Source organism: Nyctibius grandis, chromosome 2 (assembly GCF_013368605.1).
Source record: "Nyctibius grandis isolate bNycGra1 chromosome 2, bNycGra1.pri, whole genome shotgun sequence".
Lineage (NCBI taxonomy): Eukaryota > Metazoa > Chordata > Aves > Nyctibiiformes > Nyctibiidae > Nyctibius > Nyctibius grandis.
Window position 1 is genome coordinate 112,975,637 of NC_090659.1, and position 22,427 is coordinate 112,998,063.

General features: G+C 37.3%; 1 protein-coding gene across 1 annotated transcript in view; it reads right to left on the reverse strand.

Moving 5' to 3' along the window:
- CNTN5 (contactin 5) overlaps nucleotides 1-22,427 on the reverse strand; it is a 294,289-nt gene that overhangs the window by 192,108 nt on the left and 79,754 nt on the right. The window contains exon 6 of the mRNA XM_068395332.1: nucleotides 11,579-11,674. Within this exon, the coding sequence (XP_068251433.1) occupies nucleotides 11,579-11,674 (96 nt within the window). The remainder of the gene's footprint in view (nucleotides 1-11,578; nucleotides 11,675-22,427) is intronic.

A 22,427-nucleotide genomic window follows, 5' to 3' on the forward strand; every position in this document is an offset into this window, starting at 1 on the left:
TTAATGCTCAGGAAAACATGTTACTGCGTAGAATATTTATATGCGAAAATTATTTTATCTGGCGAAACATTCAACAGAATTTAAAGTAATTTCTTTTTCTCCTTTTTTCTGTTTCACACTTTACATCTCTCTTGTTCTCTGATCATGCTATGATACTTAAGTTTCTTTACATTTTAATGGCACTGGTGTAATAGTTACTCTGGCATGGTCTACTACTTCTTACTTAAGTCTGCTGCAGGGGTGAGCACAATGATACGCCATACTCCAGAGAAGTGTTACCTGCAGTGAACCTTAGAATCCTGCACCCAAGTGTGCTGCTGCATTACATGTAAATTTCATTTTATGACTACTGCAGTGATACCAATAGATTAATGCATTTCTAAGGCATAACTACGACATCCATCAAAACGACAAAAAACACGAAGTAATGATGAGATGATGACCATCTCTCTGTGGAATATCGCTCTGCCAAGTGCAAGAGTGACATTATCTCTTTTTCAGCTGAGAGATGCAAAATCTCTGCATCTTTAGCTTTCCATCATCATTTAGCAACAGAAGCCCTCTTAAGAAAATTCAGTAATTTGGCTGAAAATACTCAGTAGTACTCCAGTTACCAGAGTATCAGTCTCTCAAGGAGTTTATATGTATGTTTCAGTTTAGCTTTTTGTACCTACAAGAAAGAAACTTAAATTTGTCACTTTATCCCTCATTCACCTTGATTCCTAATGCCAGGAAGGATTGCTAGTAGCAGAAAGATTTATTTAATGAGATATAATTTCAAGTTTCTGGGTGTAGAAACGAAAGTAAAAGGCTACTGCAGTTCTAGTTTATACTTCAAAACACAATCTTTCTAACAGCCTTCGCTCTTTGCATGCAGTTGTTATAATAGGAATTGTATTGGCAAAAACTGAGTACTTGGAGTGCGTAGAGTTGCCTTTGTATGGCTGCACATATTGAACATAAGATACACTCCACCGCCTCTCTGCTTTATATTCTCTTGGTGCTAGATGTTTTAATATAAATTTAAAGGCTTTTACTGGGTTTATCTGCAGGTCAGTGTTTTGTGAATTCCACCATAGCCACGGCATGATATGATTGATGGATCTTACTTGGGCCTGCCCCTTTTCTCCTGTGGTGTTTATTATCCTAAGATCTCAAATCAAGGGCAGTACCATTATCATCACTTTTGTATGGGAAAACTGAAGAAGATAAGATAGAAGGAAGTGACTTCCCAGCAGTCGTGAATCAGGCCATAGTCAAAGTGAAACCTCCGCTAATACGTAATTCTTTTCATTTCTAATATTCTTTCCTTTCCTCACCAGCTCTTTGTACATCTACAAGAAATGCCAAAACACACACAAAAAAGTCATAGTCAACAAATCCTTAAGAGCTGTGTAGATGAACATTGGAGATGGGTAACTACCCTGTCATCCTCCCTCTGAATTTGTTTTTCAAATATTAAAAAAAAAATTAGCAGTATAAATCACATAATCCCCTAGATGCTCAAGGTCTAGTGCTCAGCTCCTTCTTGGTATATTTCTAAGCTTAGATGTACCAAGGAATGGATCCTCCATTAGGTCTTTCTGAACACAATGGAACATAGGAACATATGCTTCAGAGAATAACATAGAACCAAATTTGTAGTCACCAAAAGACAATTTTTAATTATTAAGAACGACAGTGACAGATTATTTTTTTTACCTTAATTAAAAGATAACTCAAAGTGCAGATGAAGAGGAAAATACATGCCACATTAGCAAACTGACCTAGAATGCTGGTAGTGCTGTTCAACCATGTTTACAAATAAATCACAACAAATAACCTCAGCAACAAATATTTAAAATTTAACAATGTAGAGACTGTAACTCTTACCTGTTTCTACATACAGACAACACACTGTTGAGTCCCTATGTACATTTTTCTGAGATACTGGAAACACAGTGAACTGCTTCTATCCATCTTCTGCTTGTCACATAACTGTTATTTAAAGAAAATACATAGCCTTCTGTTGTCTTACTTTCGGCCTAGGGCAGTGTCCCATGATTATAATCTCTCTTCCTCAACCCCTTAGCAATAGCAATCAATGTGACTCTTCATGTGTCACATTATATATACATATCACATGGAAAAAGAATATATTTGTTCATCTCTCTCTGATTTTTTTTCCTGAAAGAAATATCATTATTAAAGTAATGCAAACAACAGGCAATTCTGCTCTCTCCTGTGTTGAGTACGTGCATAGTTTTCAGAAGAGCAATTACGTTTTTCAAAGCCCTTTTCCTTTTAGGCATGAAACAAGATGTTGTGAAGTCACAAGATCTGGACTATAAATCAGTGCAATTTTAGTCTTTTCTTAAAATTTTCTTTGTAGATCATCCTCTGTAAAAGAAGTGGTGCTCCTTCCTTCCATCTTGTATTTGGCAGAGCTGAAAATAGACTCTTCAGGATTGAAACTACATGGTAGTTTGCTAAACTCCTAAAAGGCCTTGTGGTTCTGCAGGAAAAACCAAACTGAGACAAACCCTTCATCAGTATTATCTATATCCTTCTTTCCATTCTACATTCTTCTTCCAGAATTTTTATCCCTGCAGTCTCCAATGGAAGACTTTCTTAATTATTGAAAGATGAAAATACCATGAAAATTAATGCTTCAATAAACCAATAAATGAAGTGAAATTTTACAGTTACAGATTCTCCGCTCTAAGATAATAACATCAACACAACAGGAATTGTATTAGCCAGCTAATGAAGTCATTAGCAATGATTTTAACAATATTGGAACATAGCATGGGAACACAGGAGATAAAAGTGGGCAATCAAATTATCAGAATTAATGTGGTATTAATTATTACATTGTTAAAAAGATGGCATTGTGATCAAAAAGAACTACTTTTCCACTGTTATTGCTCTGGAAAACATCTTTTATTGTCAGAAGATAAAGGGTGCACATATGCTGTTGCAAAGGGGTTTGTGTTTGACTATAATAATTCAGATTTTTGTCTGAATTCTATGATATTATGTTTATATCCATTCAGTCATTTTCTCCTTGAAAAATGCAAGCAATTGCCTTTAACATATTTACTGTTAAGTTATAACTACCTTCATGCCAGTTACAATTGCATTGGGTAGGAAAAAAGAACATAAATACACCCAGATATATATTTCTAAACAGTTTCTGGTTTCCCATTCGAAAAAGAAAAATGAAAACTAGATATCCCAACTAGTGGTTTTCACACCACTACATTCTTTTGGAACAATATCTTCCTTAACTGATTAAATAAGGCTATATGAAAATCTATGTCTCATTAAGCATTGTATCACCTCAAATGGTTATAAGTTCACTTTCACATTGTACTTACAAAATAAGGTATAACTGACTTTGTTATATAAGGAAACTTGTTAATGGCATCTTATAGAACTCAGATCAGTTCAGTCCAAAGCCTTCTCCTTCTGAATCAAGACTGACCTCCTAACATTTTTGGTAGTCATCTCTACCAGAACCACTGTTGAATTCAGTTAATCATGAATAGTCCAGGAAGAGTTCCATTTTCTGAAAACTCCACTGTTTTCATCCTTTTAATCCTTCAATATTTCCCCACAACTGCAATGGAGAGAAAAAGATAGACTCCAGACTGTAGAAATTAATCATTTCTCATCTCTTCCTCCTTCCTATGTTTCCTCTTGTTTCAACTGTCTGATCAGCATTGTAGTTCTGTCTTCTTCTCCTTAGTTACATTGATTAACATGTGCATTCTTTTACTCTATTCTTTTCCATGGTATGAAGCGGAGAGGTAATTGGGATTAATTAGGAATTTTCTATCTTAAACAAAATGGGCTTTCTGACATTTAACTAAATAATAAGTTTGTAAAACGATATTGTTCCAGCCACCAACTTAGTAAAACATCAGAACCAAGCAGCAAATTGATTCTAATAAAACGGTTATTATGAGAGGATCAATTTTGTGAGAGCCCTGTGCCACTGTCACAGTAACTGGTGTATGTTATTCCAATCTTAAATCTATTAATGTTGATCTCCTGCTATTTTGGAAGTTACATAGCCTGTGCCACAGAAAAACTTTTTGCAACACCATTTCCTAATTTAATTGATACTTTTACAATACTAGTTGCAGAAATATGGTTGTGATACCAGGAACATACATTTCTGTTAAACCTGGCAGGACAATGCTGTCTTGGTTAATCACTAGACTGAGGGGTTCCTGATAGTTATGTCTAATTTTTTTGACATCTCAGTAACAGGCTAGTAACTTGTCTCTAGGGAAGAGGAGCTTGCCCACTACAGAAATTTTGTGTTATTATTGACCCATTTGTCAAGCTGTAGACAAATAGCCACGTATGGTTGTCACTTGAAAGGCGATAGAGCATGAGCCTGACGGCCAACATACTCAATGCATTTTTAAAATTAATTAATCTCCCTTGCTTCCTCCCTGTTCTCTTGCTATCTTCTTGCACTTTGATTCTCCTGAACTGGCAGCTGGGGTAGTATTTGTTGACAATATTGTGGCTGTGAAACTACAGCACATGTCCCTTAAGCAGAGACCTGTCAGGGCTGCCCCTTCATCCAAAGTTATGCGCTGGCTTGATTGGCCCAGGTCAACCAGATTTCTCTCACTACATTTTTGTAGTCCCTGAGGGGAAGAACAGCTCCAGTGAGTGATCCAGTGGGCCTAGGAACATTAAACTTTCAGTTTCTAGTGTAGCTTAGTGTATATTTTGAAATAATTATTACTGTTTTTAAGGGGATGGGGATGATTTATTAACAGTGATAACATTTGGAAAAGTTTATTTTTTTAAAAAAAAGTACCAAATTACATATTCCTTGGGAGAACTTTCCAGTTGGACCAGTAATGCATTTCTGTTCATTTATTATTTTTTGAATTATTTAAAAAAAATAAAAATAAGAGAAAATCTAAACTTCTATGTCAAGAAAGTTTAAATCATTAATTATTTATCCATATGCCTACTACACAGACATTGACTAGAATTTGGAGCACATGCAGATCATTAAAATGTAATTAAAAGCTAATGACAACACATTGCCAACAGACTGGGAGTAACTCTTCATTGGCAAAAATAACTTGTTACAATTCTACCCTACAGAAAATTCTATCATTCCCAGACTCTTAAATTTCATATCCTCAGATGCATGCCTTCAACAAGGTTGAGGAAGGAGACCCTGTAAATGCTCCAGGGAAGTCAGCAGTAAAATTACTGGTCATGTACTAAGTAATGAAAAGACCAAAAAAAAAAAAAGAAGTTAATTGTGTTTGTTCATACCATAGCAAAAACAACAGGCATAGTCATCAATCAGTTGCACAGATAAAGAATATAGATTCCTAGATTGATCTGTGTCAGGGACCATGGACACTCACTTTAATGGTAACACACATGGGAATTTGCATTACTAGACAAGAAAGTTTCAAAAGCAGTCTAGTAAAAGTAATAATGTCCAGGATGCAAGAGGGAAACTTCTTTATGATTCTTCCAGGGAAAAAATGTGAGTGAAGAGATGAGATGACCCTATGGGATTAACCCAGAATTAGGACAGGAATACAGAGTTTAAAGGACTGTGTACCCGTTCTCTAAAATATTTTCTTTCTCCCATTATCAAAAAGCAAAGTTCAAGTTTCACTAGCATTGACTTAAAGATGAATGAACACAAAAATATAGTAAAGCCTAAGAGGGAAGTGCAGGAACCCTTCAACTCATGATAACTAACTCACTCAGTTGATATGTGTGGCTCTCAAAAAAGTGCTTTTAAAGCATTTTATATGTACATTATGAACATTTTTGTGTTATGAGCATGTAAAGAAATGATAGAGAAGTTGTGCCATCTTGTCTTCTACAAATGACATATTAAATGTTTATTAAATAAAATTTTCTGTCCTGTACAGTTAGCAATAATTTTCTAATACCATGACCTGTCCAGCTACTGATTTGGGAATACTGTGAGCAGTCATCTCTCTCACCTACACACTGGTCTCTTCTGGAAGCAAATTATACAGCTTTCTATCAGATATATATATCAGAAATATAGATAGAAAAATAGGTATCAGATATCAGATATCAGAAAGTCAAATTTGAAAAAAATATATCGTAGAACAAACCTGGATATTACTTTAATACATACAAAACTATATGGATATAACAAATGATGGTCAGGAAGAACCCTCACCTGTAGTGACAGGTTAGCATGATCAAGTAGCACCTGGCCATGTCTAGAGAGAGATGGAGATTCAGAGATCTAAGCTCGTGCAGGCTTTCTATGGTTTTGAAGAAACTGGCAATGGCCAGATCCACATAAAGACTGAAGTTCTCTACTGCTGTGCACTGAAATGCACAGCATTGTGATGCCTGGATCCTGGACTGAATCCACATCCTTAAGATAACCTTGTGGCCTCTATATAAAGTTATACAAAGTTAGACACCCACGAATTGCATTCACAAAAGCCAGCTTAGTAAACAGAGATGCAGAGGGTGAATGGATGCCTTCAAAACAGTATTTACTGTGTCCTGCATGCAGATACCAGAGCCAATTGCCTGTAAACAGGCTAATGAGCATACTGAGGGCAGTCCAGCCCAAATATAACAATCTTGTTATCATAACTAATTTGCCTGGAGAAGTCTACTCCTAATAATTCTGCACCTGCATAAGGTAATTTAAAGCCTGCCTCGTTATTTCTATGTATAATTTGTGCAATATGGGTGTAACAGGGGAATTCTGACTAGAGAGTTACTACTGCGCTTCAGTTGAACTTGGTTTCCTACTTGCAGTGGAGCAGCAGTCCAAACCTGCAGTTTTAATGGAAATGCAGCTTTCCGATTCCTTTCACAGACCCTGAGCAGTGAGAAGTGCTTGGTTTGTGTTTACTTCCAAAGTAGTTTTCTGTGCATGATCAAAGTACACACAAGCAGGAGCTCAGAACAACTGAAAAAAACCCATTATTTGATGTGACTTTCTCCAGTTAATATGAAGGCTAGGACAGCTGTGTAGGAAATAGAAAAACAGGACAAAACCTCCTGGACCTTAGTAGAAAGAGTTTTGTTTTAGCAGCTTGTCAGTTTAGCAACACACTATGCAGACATCCAGAAGATGCATGGGAAGGACTGTGATCCCCATAGCACTGGCATTAATCATCTTCAGTGAAGCATTTCTCATGAAAATTACAGTTTTATAACACTAAAAGGGAGGCATAAAAGACGCAGCCTGTAATACAGTTTCCAAACTGGCTAAGTTCAGCTTTGTCCTTTAGAAAGAGATAAAAAAATGTTATAGTTTAACATCTGTACAGATGTTACATGCTGTGGAAAGATTATGTAGCAGTGCTCCCTCCAGACGGCAGCGTCTCTTTGAGGCAGGAGGGAGCACGCATCTGCCTTCCCCTGCATGCATCAGCGCTGTTCTCATCCTAACAATTGGAATCGTCGTTCTCTATTAAGCTCATACTGACAGCTTTGAATAAAAGCCTTAAAAAGCTCAGCTGAAAGTATTATTTCTGAGGGAAACATGTAAATCTGGATGAAATCTTCCATTCATTTTTAATCTCGCTATGGTAAACCTTGTAATTAAGATGATTAAATGACTGAATAAACCCCTATATTTACATCCCTTAGAATACCACAATGAAAAGCCATAATCCTGTTTACAGAAAAAAGCAGTAGAGGCCTTTTAAAATGGAGACATCAAACAAAGCTTGTTATTTAAGCAGTTGGTAATTAATGAACCTCTCTCTTAGCAAGAGTACCTAAGAGTTAACTGTCTAGGAAACCGATCTTGGAGAAAAAACTAATAGGGAGTGAGGGAGAATCAAATGTTATGTTTATGGAAGAAAAAAAAAGGATAAAAAGTTATGTTTATGGATGATCAAGTTATCCACGATTTATATATTTCACAAGGGACAACTTCAGTATCTGCAACAAAAAAAGTATTAGTGAAAAAGCTTCTAGAGCAGACATATTAAAATGATACAAGGCTCCCGATGTAAATAAGAGGCAGCATTTTTTTGGAGTGACAGTCCAGGAAAAGCAGGAGGTGATAATTTGCTGGTAGCTGTTTTTCATAAGGAGTCTGCACAAAATCCTTTTTGTTGAATGTATTCTCCTTCACCATTCTGAAGGAGGGTATAGTGTCTCTCCCAAAAAAATCCCTCATTTTGCTGCTCAGCTATTTCTCATCAAAGATGACAATAACTTAATAAACTCATTTATTAAAACCAAGAAATAATTCTCTCATTTCAACCTGCGCTACAAATATTCTGAATATATTTCAAGTGCTCTTCCCCCCCTCCCTCCCCTGCCCTGTAAAATATTTGGACAACCATCTAATGAAAACCTACATGAATAATCTATACATATCACAAGTTTGTGTTTGCTTGTTTGTTTGTTGCGTTACCTCTTGATAATAAATCATAGCACTAATAAACAGCAATCAAGTCTGTATACATATGAAAGTTGTTTTCTGATTAAATTCTTGTCAAAAGAAATTAGTGTAGTATTTTTTCAGTCAGTGGTGCTTTGTAAAGAATTTCAGATTTTTCTAGAATTGTGTTCTGTAAGAATGTAATGTAGGTATTATTCAACCAAAAGTATTTACTTTATCTTCTATTTGAAAACATGTTAATAAACTTATATGTCTTTTCATATAGTGTTCTTTCACTAAGTCATCTTTCTTTTGCCACAATGATATTGTCATTTTCTAAAAAGGCTCAATCCTCAAATTCTTAGGCAATTTTATAAGTAGTTATTGACTTCAGAGATAGAGGAATGGATTTCTGTTGAAGGACAAGTTGCTTATGAGGCTCTAGAGAATGATTAGGTTTGATATTGTATCATGGATTTATCTTCTGGGATAAGTAAGTGAAAATTATTTCTAAAGGTGTTGATCAATTTGAATAAGTCAATATAGTGGAGCTTGAGGTGTTTATCCACAAAAAATTCTCTGTCATCAAAAGCACCCCCATAACTCATGGTCTTGTTAATGTTAGATAGTCACATATTTCAAACATGCTTTAAATAGTCTTTAGCTTAGATATAATTTCAGAATTGAATTCACACACTTCCCCCTTAAAGTTCTGCTTTTCTCCAAAATTATTTTTTACAAATTGACTGTGATATGGCAGTCATCTTTCATAATGTCTTGTACATTGTTGCCAGAGCTTCATGGAATGATTTATTGTTGAAACATCACCAGGTGTGGAATTTTTTGGAAGGCCCATGGAGGTAGCTCTTCCCTTTCCCTGGAGACACCAGCCACTGCACTAATACCCTTTGCAGTCCCACTGTAGTACCACAAGGACTTACAGCCCTTCAGTAGTTTGCAAGTAGGGAGTTGGAGGGAAATTGCATTTGATTCTGCATTACATGGCGAACAAACGAAAGGGAGGCCAAGCCCCTTCTCATTCACATGAGGTTGTGTTTACGTCTGCATATCAACACAATTTTTCAGCTTTCGGTGATTACTCCTCTACACTGCAGAACATTTCTTGACATAGCTATGGTGACAAAATTATGTCAACAGGGGCTCAAAATATTTTTCTAGAAGTAATTCTCCTGCTGGCATACCATACCAGTGCTTAAACAATATAAACGAAACCAACGGAAAACTGTCTGTGAGCACAGTAGTTTCCACAGCAGGGGTTTTGCTGGCTCAATGATGAAAATGAAAGATACCAGTTTTTCACCATCAAAGGTAATGTGTGTATTACAGTAGCACATTGCATTGGAATCTGTCTAAATACAAGTTTAAAAGCATAATTTTAGGGAAAAATTTATAAACGGTTTGATGACATATAAGGTGCATTTTGTGGAATGATAGCTGTTACAAGGCACATGACTCTACTTCACTATTGAAGCCCATCTATCCTTACACTTTCAGTTTGTTTGGGGAAATAAAATTCAACTGTGGTGTTAAAACCGTATCTCACTTTTTCTACCTATGTCTTTCCTCCCCCAGTTTACTTATCATAGTCAAGCCCTAACATCACACACTCAATTCCATCACATAGAGTCAAAATCAGAAATAGATTATAAAGGCAACCATAACAAGACAGTGTACTCAGAAAAGCATAGAGATGGCCAGAAGATAACAAGTGTTAACTACAATGATAATTGTAATACAGTAATAGCAATCATTGCAGAATAAATAGAAACTGAACACACTCCTCTAAGAGAAACTCAGAGATTTTCTTTTCTGCACCTCTGCAATGTGACATTTCCAGGGCATGGATTTGGAAGAAGAAAAAATCCCCTCAGTACAGACCTCATTTCCCAAAGAGGAAAAGGGTAGACTATACTGCATCTATTGAAAAACAAGATATTCTGTCTAGCATCATGTCTCCAGGTGTTATAGAGTATACAAATATAAAGACGTACTTGGCTACCTGCAGACATTGTAGGAGTGCCACTTTGAAAAACAAAAATGTAACTCTCTGGAATATCTACACTTTCATTTGGGAATCCACAGGCTTTTCATGGGATTTATGATATTTCTGACTTCTTGCAATGATGCAGTTGTACTGGAAACTAAGCTATAGAGGAAGAAACCAAAATCACAGAATCACAGAATGGTTGGGGTTGGAAGGGACCTCTGAAGATCATGTCTAACTTCCCTGCCAAAGCAGGTTCACCTAGAGCATGTTGTACAGGGTCGCATCCAGGCTGGTTTTGAATATCTCCAGAGAAGGAGACTCCACAGCCTCCCTGGGCAGCCTGTTCCAGTGCTCTGTCACCCTCAAAGTAAAGAAATTTTTCCCCATATTCAGATGGAACTTCCCGTGTTTCAATTTGTGTCCATGGTCCCTTGTCCTGTCACTGGGCACCACTGAGAAGAGTCTGGCTCCATCCTCTTGACACCTGCCCCTAGGGTATTTGTAAGTGTTGATAAGATCCCCCTCAGTCTTCCCTTCTCCAGGCTAAACAGACCCAGCTCCCTCAGCTGTTCCTCATAAGAGAGATGCTCTAGTCCTCTGATCATCTTTGTAGCCCTCTGCTGGACTCTCTCCAGTAGTTCCTTGTCTTTCTTGAACTGGGGGGCCCAGAACTGGACACAGTAGTCCAGGTGTGGCCTCACTAGGGCAGCGTAGAGAGGGAGGATAACCTCCCTCGACCTGCTGGCCACACTGTTCCTAATGCACCCCAGGATATCCCAAGATACCAAAATCATGGCTATACTACTGAAAACAAAAGATAATTTGTATTCAACAACTGTATCTTGTCACTGACATTTGGAATAATTTCTGAAGGCTTCTAAACTCTAAAAGAAATCTTCTGTGACCTCAAGGCAGCATATTCACCACTGGTGGCACAGAGACTATTGTTGTTAATTCAGTTTTACACTGAGAATAAGACAATCTTGTAACAGAAATTCTGCTGCTATTCAGTGGCATTTGCAGTATATGAGCTTTAATTAGTCCTTTGGTACTCTAAAAGCTGTCAGCAGAACAGTGGATATTTCATTTTTGAAGTTCCACAATGAAATACGCATTGTATCTAAAATACCGAGCATCCAATAATGAGCATACTGTAAAGGATCAGTGTGCAAACAAACTGCAGCCTACTGTACCTGGAGAATGAAGTGGAGGGGAGCACATCAGAACAACTCCTTGACCTTCACGTACAGAGACAGCACTTCTTGTCCGACCGCTAAAATTCCCCAGATCTATCAAAAGAAGAGTATTTTAGTTACATACGAAAGATTTTATGTTTTGTGGCTACTGTGACTTACATTTTATTTCCTCTTGTAAAGCTGACTGTTCCTTTTTTCATATCTTAATCTATAATAGGAGGGCCTTTAAAAATAAATCTATTTCCATTACAAAAATTTCCATGTTGCGTCAGCACTTTATTACTCTTTTCAGTGCACTTGGATACAAAGTATCAAAGGAAAAGCAGCAGACAATATATATATAATTTACAAAAACATTTAATAGTGCTTTTATTTCTTTTTGCCACATCCTGTTTGGGTTTTTTTTTCACCTGAAGAAGTGATTCATGTGCAGTGAAAAAAATGAAATAAAAGTGGAGAGAACAACTTGGCTAGCATCCAGACTGATGATGTTGCTAACGTCATCTGGACAGTGCACGGTACATTGTGTTGAGAAGAAGGGAAAATCAGCCGCATTGGTTCTAAAACCAAATCTGATCTATAGCACATTTATTCTCTTTAAATACTTTCCTTCTAATTTCTCCAGTGTTATAAACACAATCCAGTTGCGGGTAAATATATTTTCCCTCCAAATGTTTCCCTCCAGCAGGTGAATAAGGAACATTTCACTTCTTATACAAAAACTTTTGAATGGGTCTATGGGGTGCTGCTATGAACAGTTCATTGTATTTAAAGCCTCTCAACTAGATGATCCGATCACTCCGTTTACCACAGGGAACACTGGGCCTGGATTCACATTTGAGGTGGATAGCTGTGCTCTAGCATGCATATCTGTAGTGGAACAGATGTGACAGCTCAGTTCTGACATCAGACTGGTGCCTTCATCCATTCCTCAGTGCCAGTGATGCTATCTAAATCCTCTAGTCACTTGTTTTTTCTAGAGGCATTTCTCTCTGATGTGGATTGAGGGGAAGAGAGCTGCAATAAGGGTACCCAACAATATCTTTGAAAAGGACACTGGAGCTTCATCAGGCACTAAATGAGAATCCAAAATATGAATAGATGGGGCCAATGGGAGCATCCCTCATTGACATTCAATAACTTATAGCTGTACCTGTTCATTTCTGCCTACAGACCAAGGTGCTGGTATGAGCCAGACAGCACTGAACAGTTTGAATAGGTTGTTCAACGATTTTTGAAAGTAATATGAGTTGATCTTTGATGGATTTAATAATGGGTTTAGGTGCACTTTTTTAAGTAGAAAGAGACTTATAAACTTTCCAAACACTTTTTCACATTTCTAAAAGATGTCTTGGGCATAGGCAGAAGCCTAAAATTTAAATGTATCTAAATTTGCACTGTCTTTCGCCAAAATAAATCTGTGTTCTCATTTCAACAATAGATATCATGCTTGAACAGAGAAAAGGTGGATGGGCTTCAGCAGAATTTTAACAAATAATAGGGCAATATTCCCAAATTATATAAAATCTTGCTAGGCAATAGTTAATGAAATATTGTATTGCATTTTAAAATAAACCCACCATGGGTTATAATACAATCTGGTGTCATTTCACTTAAAAGTGTCACCTAATTAATGTTACCTCATAGTATATTCTGCAGCAATGTAATTATTATTATTTTATGTCTAGAACATAACGGGCTGGTATATCCCTGTGTAATCAGTTCTTTTGTATGGGAGAACAGCCTGCAATGAAAACTTTTCGTAGTTAAGAATGTCTTGTGTTCTAGTTTTGGCTGGAATAGAGTTAATTTTTTTCATAAAAGCTAGTATGGGGCTATATTTTGTATTTGTGCTGAAAACAGTCTTGATAATGCAGAGATATTTTCATTATTGCTGAGCAACACTTACACAGAGTCAAGGCTTTTTCTGCTTCTCACACCACCCCACCAGCGAGTAGGCTGGGAGTGCTCAAGGAGATGGGAGGGGACACATCTGGGACAGCTGACCCCAACTGACCAAAGGGATATTCCGTACCATATGACATCATGGTCAGCATATAAAGTTGAGGGAAGAAGAAGGAAGGAGGGGACGTTTGGAGTGATGGCATTTCACAGAATCACAGAATCACAGAATCACAGAATGTTAGGGATTGGAAGGGACTTCGAAAGATCATCTAGTCCAATCCCCCTGCCGGAGCAGGATTGCCTAGACCATATCACACAGCAACGCGTCCAGGCGGGTTTTGAATGTCTCCAGAGAAGGAGACTCCACAACCTCTCTGGGCAGCCTGTTCCAGTGTTCAGTCACCCTCACCGTAAAGAAGTTTTTCCTCATATTTATGCGGAAACTCCTGTGTTCCAGCTTGCACCCATTGCCCCTTGTCCTGTCAAGGGATGTCACTGAGAAGAGCCTGGCTCCATCCTCTTGACACTTGCCCTTTACATATTTATAAACATTCATGAGGTCACCCCTCAGTCTCCTCTTCTCTAAGCTAAAGAGACCCAGCTCCCTCAGCCTCTCCTCATAAGGGAGATGTTCCACCCCCTTAATCATCTTCGTGGCTCTGCGCTGGACTCTCTCTAGCAGTTCCCTGTCCTTCTTGAACTGAGGGGCCCAGAACTGGACACAATATTCCAGATGCAGCCTCACCAGGGCAGAGTAGAGGGGGAGGAGAACCTCTCTTGACCTGCTAACCACACCCCTTCTAATACACCCCAGAATGCCATTGGCTTTCTTGGCCACAAGGGCACACTGCTGGCTCATGGTCATCCTGTTTTCCACTAAGACCCCCAGGTCCCTTTCCCCTACGCTGCTCTCCAACAGGTCTGCCCCCAACTTGTACTGGTACATGGGGTTGTTCTTGCCCAGATGCAGGACTCTACACTTGCCCTTGTTATATTTCATTAAATTTCTCCCCGCCCAACTCTCCAGCCTGTCCAGGTCCCTCTGAATGGCTTCGCAGCCTTCCGGTGCGTCAGCCACTCCTCCCAGTTTTGTGTCATCAGCGAACTTGCTGACAGCGCACTCTAATCCCTCATCCAAGTCATTAATGAATATATTGAATAGTATTGGTCCCACTACCGACCCTTGAGGGACTCCGCTAGACACAGGCCTCCAACTGGACTCTGTCCCATTGACCACCACTCTCTGGCTTCTTTCCTTCAGCCAGTTCACAATCCACCTCACTATCCGATCATCCAGACCACACTTCCTCAGTTTAGCTGCGAGGATGCTGTGGGAGACTGTGTCAAACGCTTTACTGAAATCAAGATAGACCACATCCACAGCTTTACCATCATCTATCCACTGGGTTATGTCCATCAAGTTGGTTAAGCATGACTTCGCCTTGGTGAAGCCATGTTGAGTGCCCCTAATGATCCCCCTATCCTTGATGTGCCTAGAGACAGCACCAAGAACAAGTTGTTCCATCACCTTTCCGGGGATGGAGGTGAGGCTGACTGGTCTATAGTTACCTGGGTCCTCCTTCTTGCCCTTTTTGAAGACTGGAGTGACATTCGCTTTCCTCCAGTCCTCAGGCACCTCTCCCGTTGCCCACGACTTAGCAAAGATGATGGAGAGTGGTCTAGCAATGACTTCCGCCAGCTCCCTCAGCACCCGTGGGTGCATCCCATCAGGGCCCATGGATTTATGGACATCCAGATTGCTTAATTGGTCCCTGACCCAGCCCTCATCTACCAAGACAGATTCCTCCTCTATCCTGACTTCTTCTGGGGCCTCAGGGGTCCGGGACTCCTCAGGACAGCCTCCAGCAGTAGAGACAGAGGCAAAGAAGGCATTCAGTAACTCCGCCTTCTTTTTATCCTCTGTCTTTTTGTCAAGTGATTTTTCTTCCCAAGTCACTGTTACACATGATGGAGCCCTGCTGTCCTGGAGATGGCTGAACACCTGCCTGCTGATGGGAAGTAGTGAATGAATTCCTTGTTTTGCTTTGCTTGCGTGCGCAGCTTTTGCTTTACCCATTAAACTATCTTTATCTCAACCCATGAGTTTTCTCACTTTTACTCCAAGCAGCTGTGTGGTACTTAGTTGCCGGCTGGGGTTAAACCATGATACCTGGATTTCACTTGCATGTATTTTTCTAAAAGGAAGCTCATATATCAACCAGTATTGTCTGCAGTCTATTAAGAAACCAATGCTTAGCTTTCATTTTAATGCACAATTTAGGAATACAGTATTTTTAGTGCATTATTGCTGAGTCCTTGTGAAAACAGTGTGTGTCCTTAAAGATTTTTTTCAAGGTCAAGTTTTCAGGCAAGAATGACACTGAATTTCCATAAAATTGCTCTTGTAACCTTCCTTCTCAAGAAAATATGATGAATCTTCTCTGTATGTATGTTATAAAACATTCAGTTTGGTTTACTACTCAAATGCTTTCAAAGCTTCAGACTGCATGCACAAACCCCAGTGAATTTAAAATGTGGACAGCACTTCAACTGATGTGCCATGGCTTCAACATATTTTGAGATGTTCTGAAAGCAGAATAGCTGCTCTGTGAGAAATGCATAGGCCATTTCCCTGTGTATTGGAATAAATATTATCATACCAGTACTTCCTTATGCAGTATTCAGAGGAAGAAACCAACCTATGTTGCAGACAACAGAGAAAGAGCTTTAATACTACTGGCTGCCTGAAAGCCATACTGCAAGTCTACTATATGCACTGTGAGAGGAGATTTTTTTATATATGTAAAACATTTGAATCGGGGAATGAAACAGCTGAATAAATGAAATTATTGTGAGTTTAATAGTAAAAATTCATACCAGTGTGAGGAGAGGTTCTCTGCAATTTATATATAGAGCAAGACAAGGAAGCAATCTTTTCTACTTCTTAAAAAAGTCTCTGAGATTTGTTTTCAGGCTGTTTCTGCAATTTCTTCTAAGCCTGAAATCAAGGAAACAGAATTTTCTGAAACATTTTTATTTTTTAAAAAATTAAGAACTTCAGTCTTTTGATTTCAATTCCAAACTCAATTTGAAATATTGAATCATTTAAAAAAACCTCTTTAATTCTGGAAAATATTTTTAATTTTCTTTAAAAAACTTGTAATTCACTTCTCTCTCCTACAGCATAAAATATGTTAATTTTAATGTAGGGTTATATATTTTCATCCTTGACATTGTTTTTACTATCTGTGATGCACAACTTGGAACCTGATCAACACAAAATAAGCTAAATTTGTGACATCTAAATTGCAGCCTCTATAGCAGAAGTAAAAGTTTTATAGTTTTTGCTACTTTTTTCCTCAGGTGAATAAATGTTGTTTTCCAAGTATCTATAGTGACATCAGTATTTTTTTTTCCTGTTTCCTGTTTTGTATGTGCACTGTGATGGACAAATATTCTTTTATTTTTTTTCTCCAAATGAATGCCAAGGATTTTCTTTTTTAGTTAAAAATAAAAGTACTATGTGTGACTCAAGTTTCTATTTGTTCAAACCAATTAATTTCAAACTAAAGAAGGAAGGTAACAAAGAGCTTTGAATTTCAGCTCTTTTTGGCTATCTCTTAGTTTTGAGTTGGATTTCTTGTTAGCATACAGTGAAAGAAAGGATTAACAGGTACAAAAACAGGGATTTAGCTGTAAAACAAATAAATGTAGGAAAGCTTAAAAGGAAGGAAAGGTCATGCTTGCAGTTCCCCCACATTAAAATAGTAAATCCAATATGGAAGAATCAAATGAAAGGGAAATTTAATTCATTTCCTGCAAAACTCTGCCATTTCATATCTAGTCATATTGAAAAAAGAAGCAAGACAGCTACTAAAAAAGTATTCAAACCCCTACCACTTTAATTTAAAAACCCTAAAAATATTAGTTAATAAAAGAAAGCATCGATAGAATACAGCTTTAGAGCTGGGACTGTAACCTCTCATACAGTAGTGCTGGCCATCGGTTCAGTGTTCTTTCTGCAGTATAAACCCGTCACATGTGTGACGTATCGGACAGCCCCACACAGAATGAGTCTATCCTTCATCTTATGATGATGTATATGGTTGATCGAAAAGAAAATGCCTATTTGTGCTCCATAGGTGTTCATCTTATGCCCTGAAAGATTAGATTTATTTACCATTATCTCAGTGCCAGTGGCAAAGATGATACCACCTATTATATTATTTTCAAAGAAGTTCCTGGGGTTTTAGCTACATGACTTCCATACTCTTTAACATGAGGTACAGCCTTGATCACTTTGAAAATGTATAGATAAGTGTTAGTCACCATTTCTAATGTAAACATAGTATTAGTAATATATATGCAAAATGTGCAAAGAACATTCAGAATGCAGTGTGTGTGTGGCGGGAGTAGCACAATTGTCTTTATTGTTAAAAAAATATTCAATTCAAAAAACATTATACAGTGTTACTAGAAAACAACCTGTGACATAAGAGTGGTCTTCACTGTGAAAGGGAAACAGCAGAGAAATTCTAGAGTTGGTGAAGACACAAGATATTAAGTCCAATGGGTTTTGTGCAATGGTTTCTGGATGTCCTACTTATACTTCAGGTTTAATTAGCTCAGTATAGTACTTGATCTTTGACAGGAGTTATAAGCTTGGCAAAAGCATTCAGATCTCTGATCCAAAGCAGCTCCCAGGTAGTATGGCTGTCTCTGCAGTGGCTATCCCCATTCTTCTGAAAGGAGCTGAAGTTTGGATTTCTCTCAGCACACACATGTACGTATTGATGTGCATTGTGGAAGACTGACACTCACCACCACAAGAGTATCAGTTTAAACAAGATCCAACAGAAAACAAGACACTTCTGCAGAAGGTGAAAGGAGTAATGGAAAATAAATGAGAAAAATCTCAAGACAGTCAAAGCAACAGAAAAGCTTTAAGAACTAGCAACAAAATAAACAACTAAATAAAGGGACAAATATTCTGCCATTGACAGAAGGACTTGTACAAAAGTTGGAGCAGTTTTTGCCACTTAATAGCCTTCCAATTTACCTTCACTGTAGTTTGCTGTTTAGGCATGCATAGGAGGGATCATTCATTCTCTGTGTTCATCAGGTGGCTGCAGCTGATGAGGGCAACAGTGAAGGGGCAGGTTTTTGTGACCCAGACAACAGTCCACTGATGATTGTTATGAAATTAGGATTAAATTAAAAATGAAAAAGAGATCTTGGGGTTTTTTTAGGCAATTAATGCTTGGTAACCTAGCACGGAAGCTGTAGAAGGCTCTGTATTTCATTATCAGTGACTTAAACCAGCCAATTCACTTTTAAAGTAGAAATTAGACTGGTGCAGAGCAACATCTTTTGCCAGCCTAATTCTGTGAGTTTCCACTATTTTATGTGCAAATTTATTATGGCGTTTAAAATGGACATCATATGATTCATATTAAAATGCTTAAAGACATATGGTGAAGATATCTAAAGTATAAAGCAGGCAATATTCTTTCTAATAAGGTAAAAATAGCTCTACATGAGGTAAAATTCTTCTGTCAGGCCAAGGACAAACTTATTCATTGCATTGTCACTACACAGAGAGTAGCCTTCCTCTCCTTGTACTTGAAAGACAGGACTAAGAAACAGACCTTGAGCTGCAATTGTAGCTCTTTAAAGAAGGTAAGTTTTACAGGGAAAAGAATTCCATTAAAAATATGTTTTTCAAAATTCCGTTATAACCTAAATCAAAAACATGGCTTGAATGTACACTCTAAACAATGGGAAATATAAATGTTGTGTTTAATAACCCATAAACACATGCTATAGAAGAATGAAAGGTAGATATTAAAATGGAATTACACTATGATTGTACAGGGAACTTTTAAATTGGATGAATTAAATACTCACAGAATATCAAGATGTCCAAAGAAATTAACAGATCATTTTGTATCAACATACAACTATTTTCTAGGAATACTAGATTAAATAGGTGGAGTCGCATTATTAGAGTCAAAGTCACTCATTGGATCTAAGAGTAACTTTCAATACTGAGGTCATTAACTAGAAAAGGTATGAAAGGAAGCTCAAACAAAAAGATTTCTGCCGTGATAGAAACATCATCTCACTATGGTTAATGGGAAAAGCATGCATCTTGAACTTTTAAAAATCACATTACCATATGACTTTTAGGTGACAAAATAAGGGCAAGATTCAAGTCCTTTCAAATGTATCATGCTTATTATCATTGCTGCTGTTATTATTTATTACCAGAAGGCTTTTGAATCCTTCGTGGATCACCAGTCTGACATGACCTGAAAAAGGTTATTTTTTTTTTCTCAAAGAATTTACTATGTAAGTAAGTATATAACGAGAAACAACAGAAAGAGGGAGAGTACAGAGAAGCAATGATCTATTGTAAGCCTGTACACCAGCCTGTGTCTCTGTACATCTGCAGACCCATTGAAGAGTTTTTAGGAAAGGGGGTGGCTATACAGATGTTTTCAGGCAGTGCCAACAAAAGATGACGACGAGCACAGGAAAAAGCTTAAAGACTCCTGTCTGAAAACGTAAAAGATTAAGAAGACACAAGACACTGCACCAACATTTTCCAGAATCTTTGTCAGATAATAAAATGCATTTTTTTTCCTCAGGGAAAAAAAAAGAAATCATTAAGGAATCTTTGAATAATGGTGGTCCTCGAGTGTGTTCTGGTAAAAAGAGAATTTTCTTTCTACCATGCTGTCAGCATGAACTATAATGTATACACTACTGATTCTTTAGCCCTGAACTAAATTTTCACTAGGAAATGCAAAGGAGTAGTTAACTAAAGGAACATGTTCCTTTCTGTCCTTAATGGCATATTTTTATATATATCATTTTTATATATTAGAACAACTCAAAAATACCTGGTCCACTGCAGTCAGTAGTATTAACCTGTTTATTGTCCATCTTAATTTAGCTGTCTATGTCTAGTTGTTTTATCATGTAAGGAGAGAACATCTTTTTGTGCTTTCTACATTTCCTATCACAGACAAGTCATGAGTCCATAAATGCAGTTGCTACATGCTACCATAATACAATTTATTTTCTTAATCATTAACTATTCTGATGAAGATAAGAAATATATAGAACTATTTCCTAAACTTATTTATTGATTCTTGTATGAAATATAGTATAATAATTTTTCTTTTTTAATTTCCTTCACACATTAGGTTATTATTTATAATTAATTAATTATTATTAATTAAAAAATTAGAACATTTTATAAAAAGCAAAACCAGAATTTGCATCTATTTACTGTGCCATACTTGTTAAAAGGGAATACTACTTTCCAATTAAAATATTCACTACCTGTGATCCTACACAGATTTTATGTAAAATATAAATTGATGTGTTTATTCCATAGTTTTCTCTTGACCAGCTACTTCTTTTTTGATATAATCTAACCATTCATGGAATGGTACCCTAGGAGTCTTATGTATATTCGGAGCTTTGAAGAACTTTTTATTTTGTTACACCTAGTTTCAATAGCATCAAGGAATACCATCAGTATCATCAATAAAGCTTAATTCTTCCCAGAGCCTTGAAGAAGAAAGGGAATTTGTGGATACCAAAATCTCCCTGAACTTCAGTAGGATTTCTGCTCTCATAAATCCTGAAGTACTGGATCAAAGTGAATTAGAACAATAAATATTTACATGCAGAATAAAATAACAAGTTTATGTTGAAAATTATAGAGCTGCTATATGATTCAACTTGCCATGTCAAGTGCGCGATATCTGGGATGTTTGCATTACAGTTGTTGATGGTTATGATTAATTAACTACAATCGTTCTGTGTCTGTCAGGTTTCGTCTATTCTCACAAGAATTATTTCAGCATGTTTCTCAGCTGTCTTTCATATCGGCATACTGCAATATCAAAGCAAAACACAGAACCAAGTGCAAATATTATAGTTAAGACTTTTTCATCCTTTCATTCCATTCATAATCTGACATTTAGGAGCAACAGCTAAAACCAAACAAATAAACAACTAAACTTAAGTAACAAATGAAAAGAAAGATTTTCAAATACAGTTGCCAACATTTAATCATCAAAATAAAGTGGGTCAATAAATGGTACTATTTCCAGAGCTTGTGAGCAAGTAGATTTTCACTTGAGTAATATATGCAATGTATTTTTTTGTAAACACATTTTTTTACATAATGTTATCTGCATCTTGAGAAACACACATTTCTATTTGCATTCTTTTTAATATACCTTTAATATACCTTCCTGGCATTAAGTGGTATACCAACCTACATAAATTCTGTATACATTATATTGATAATTCTACTTTCTTACTTTTTTCCTTTCTACTTATGAGTGCTTCTTTCCTTTTTCTTGTTTGCTCTTTTAGTCACTTTTTTCAATTAAATTAATTCCAAACATTCAAGGATATGTTGCAAACACCATTTCATTTGTTGTAGCTTTCCTCAACTAGATGTGACTTTTCCTTCCATTTCCTTTGGAAAAGGACCTGGCGGAGTTGGTCGACTGTCGGCTGAATATGAGCCAGCAGTGTGCCCAGGTGGCCAAGAAGGCAAACAGCATCCTGGCTTGTATCAGAAACAGTGGGGCCAGCAGAACTAGGGAAGTGATCGTCCCTCTGTACTCAGCACTGGTGAGGCCAAACCTTGAATACTGTGTTCAGTTTTGGGTCACTTATTACAAGAAAGACATTGAGGTGCTAGAGCGAGTCGAAAGAAGGGTAACAAAGCTGGTGAAGGGTCTGGAGAACAAGTCTTATGAGGAGCGGCTGAGGAAACTGGGGTTGTTTAGTCTGGATTAAAGGAGGCTGAGGGGAGACCTTATTGCTGTATACGAGTACCTGAAAGGAGGTTGTAGCGAGGTGGGTGTTAGTCTCTTCACCCAGGTAACAAGCGATAGGATGAGAGAAACGG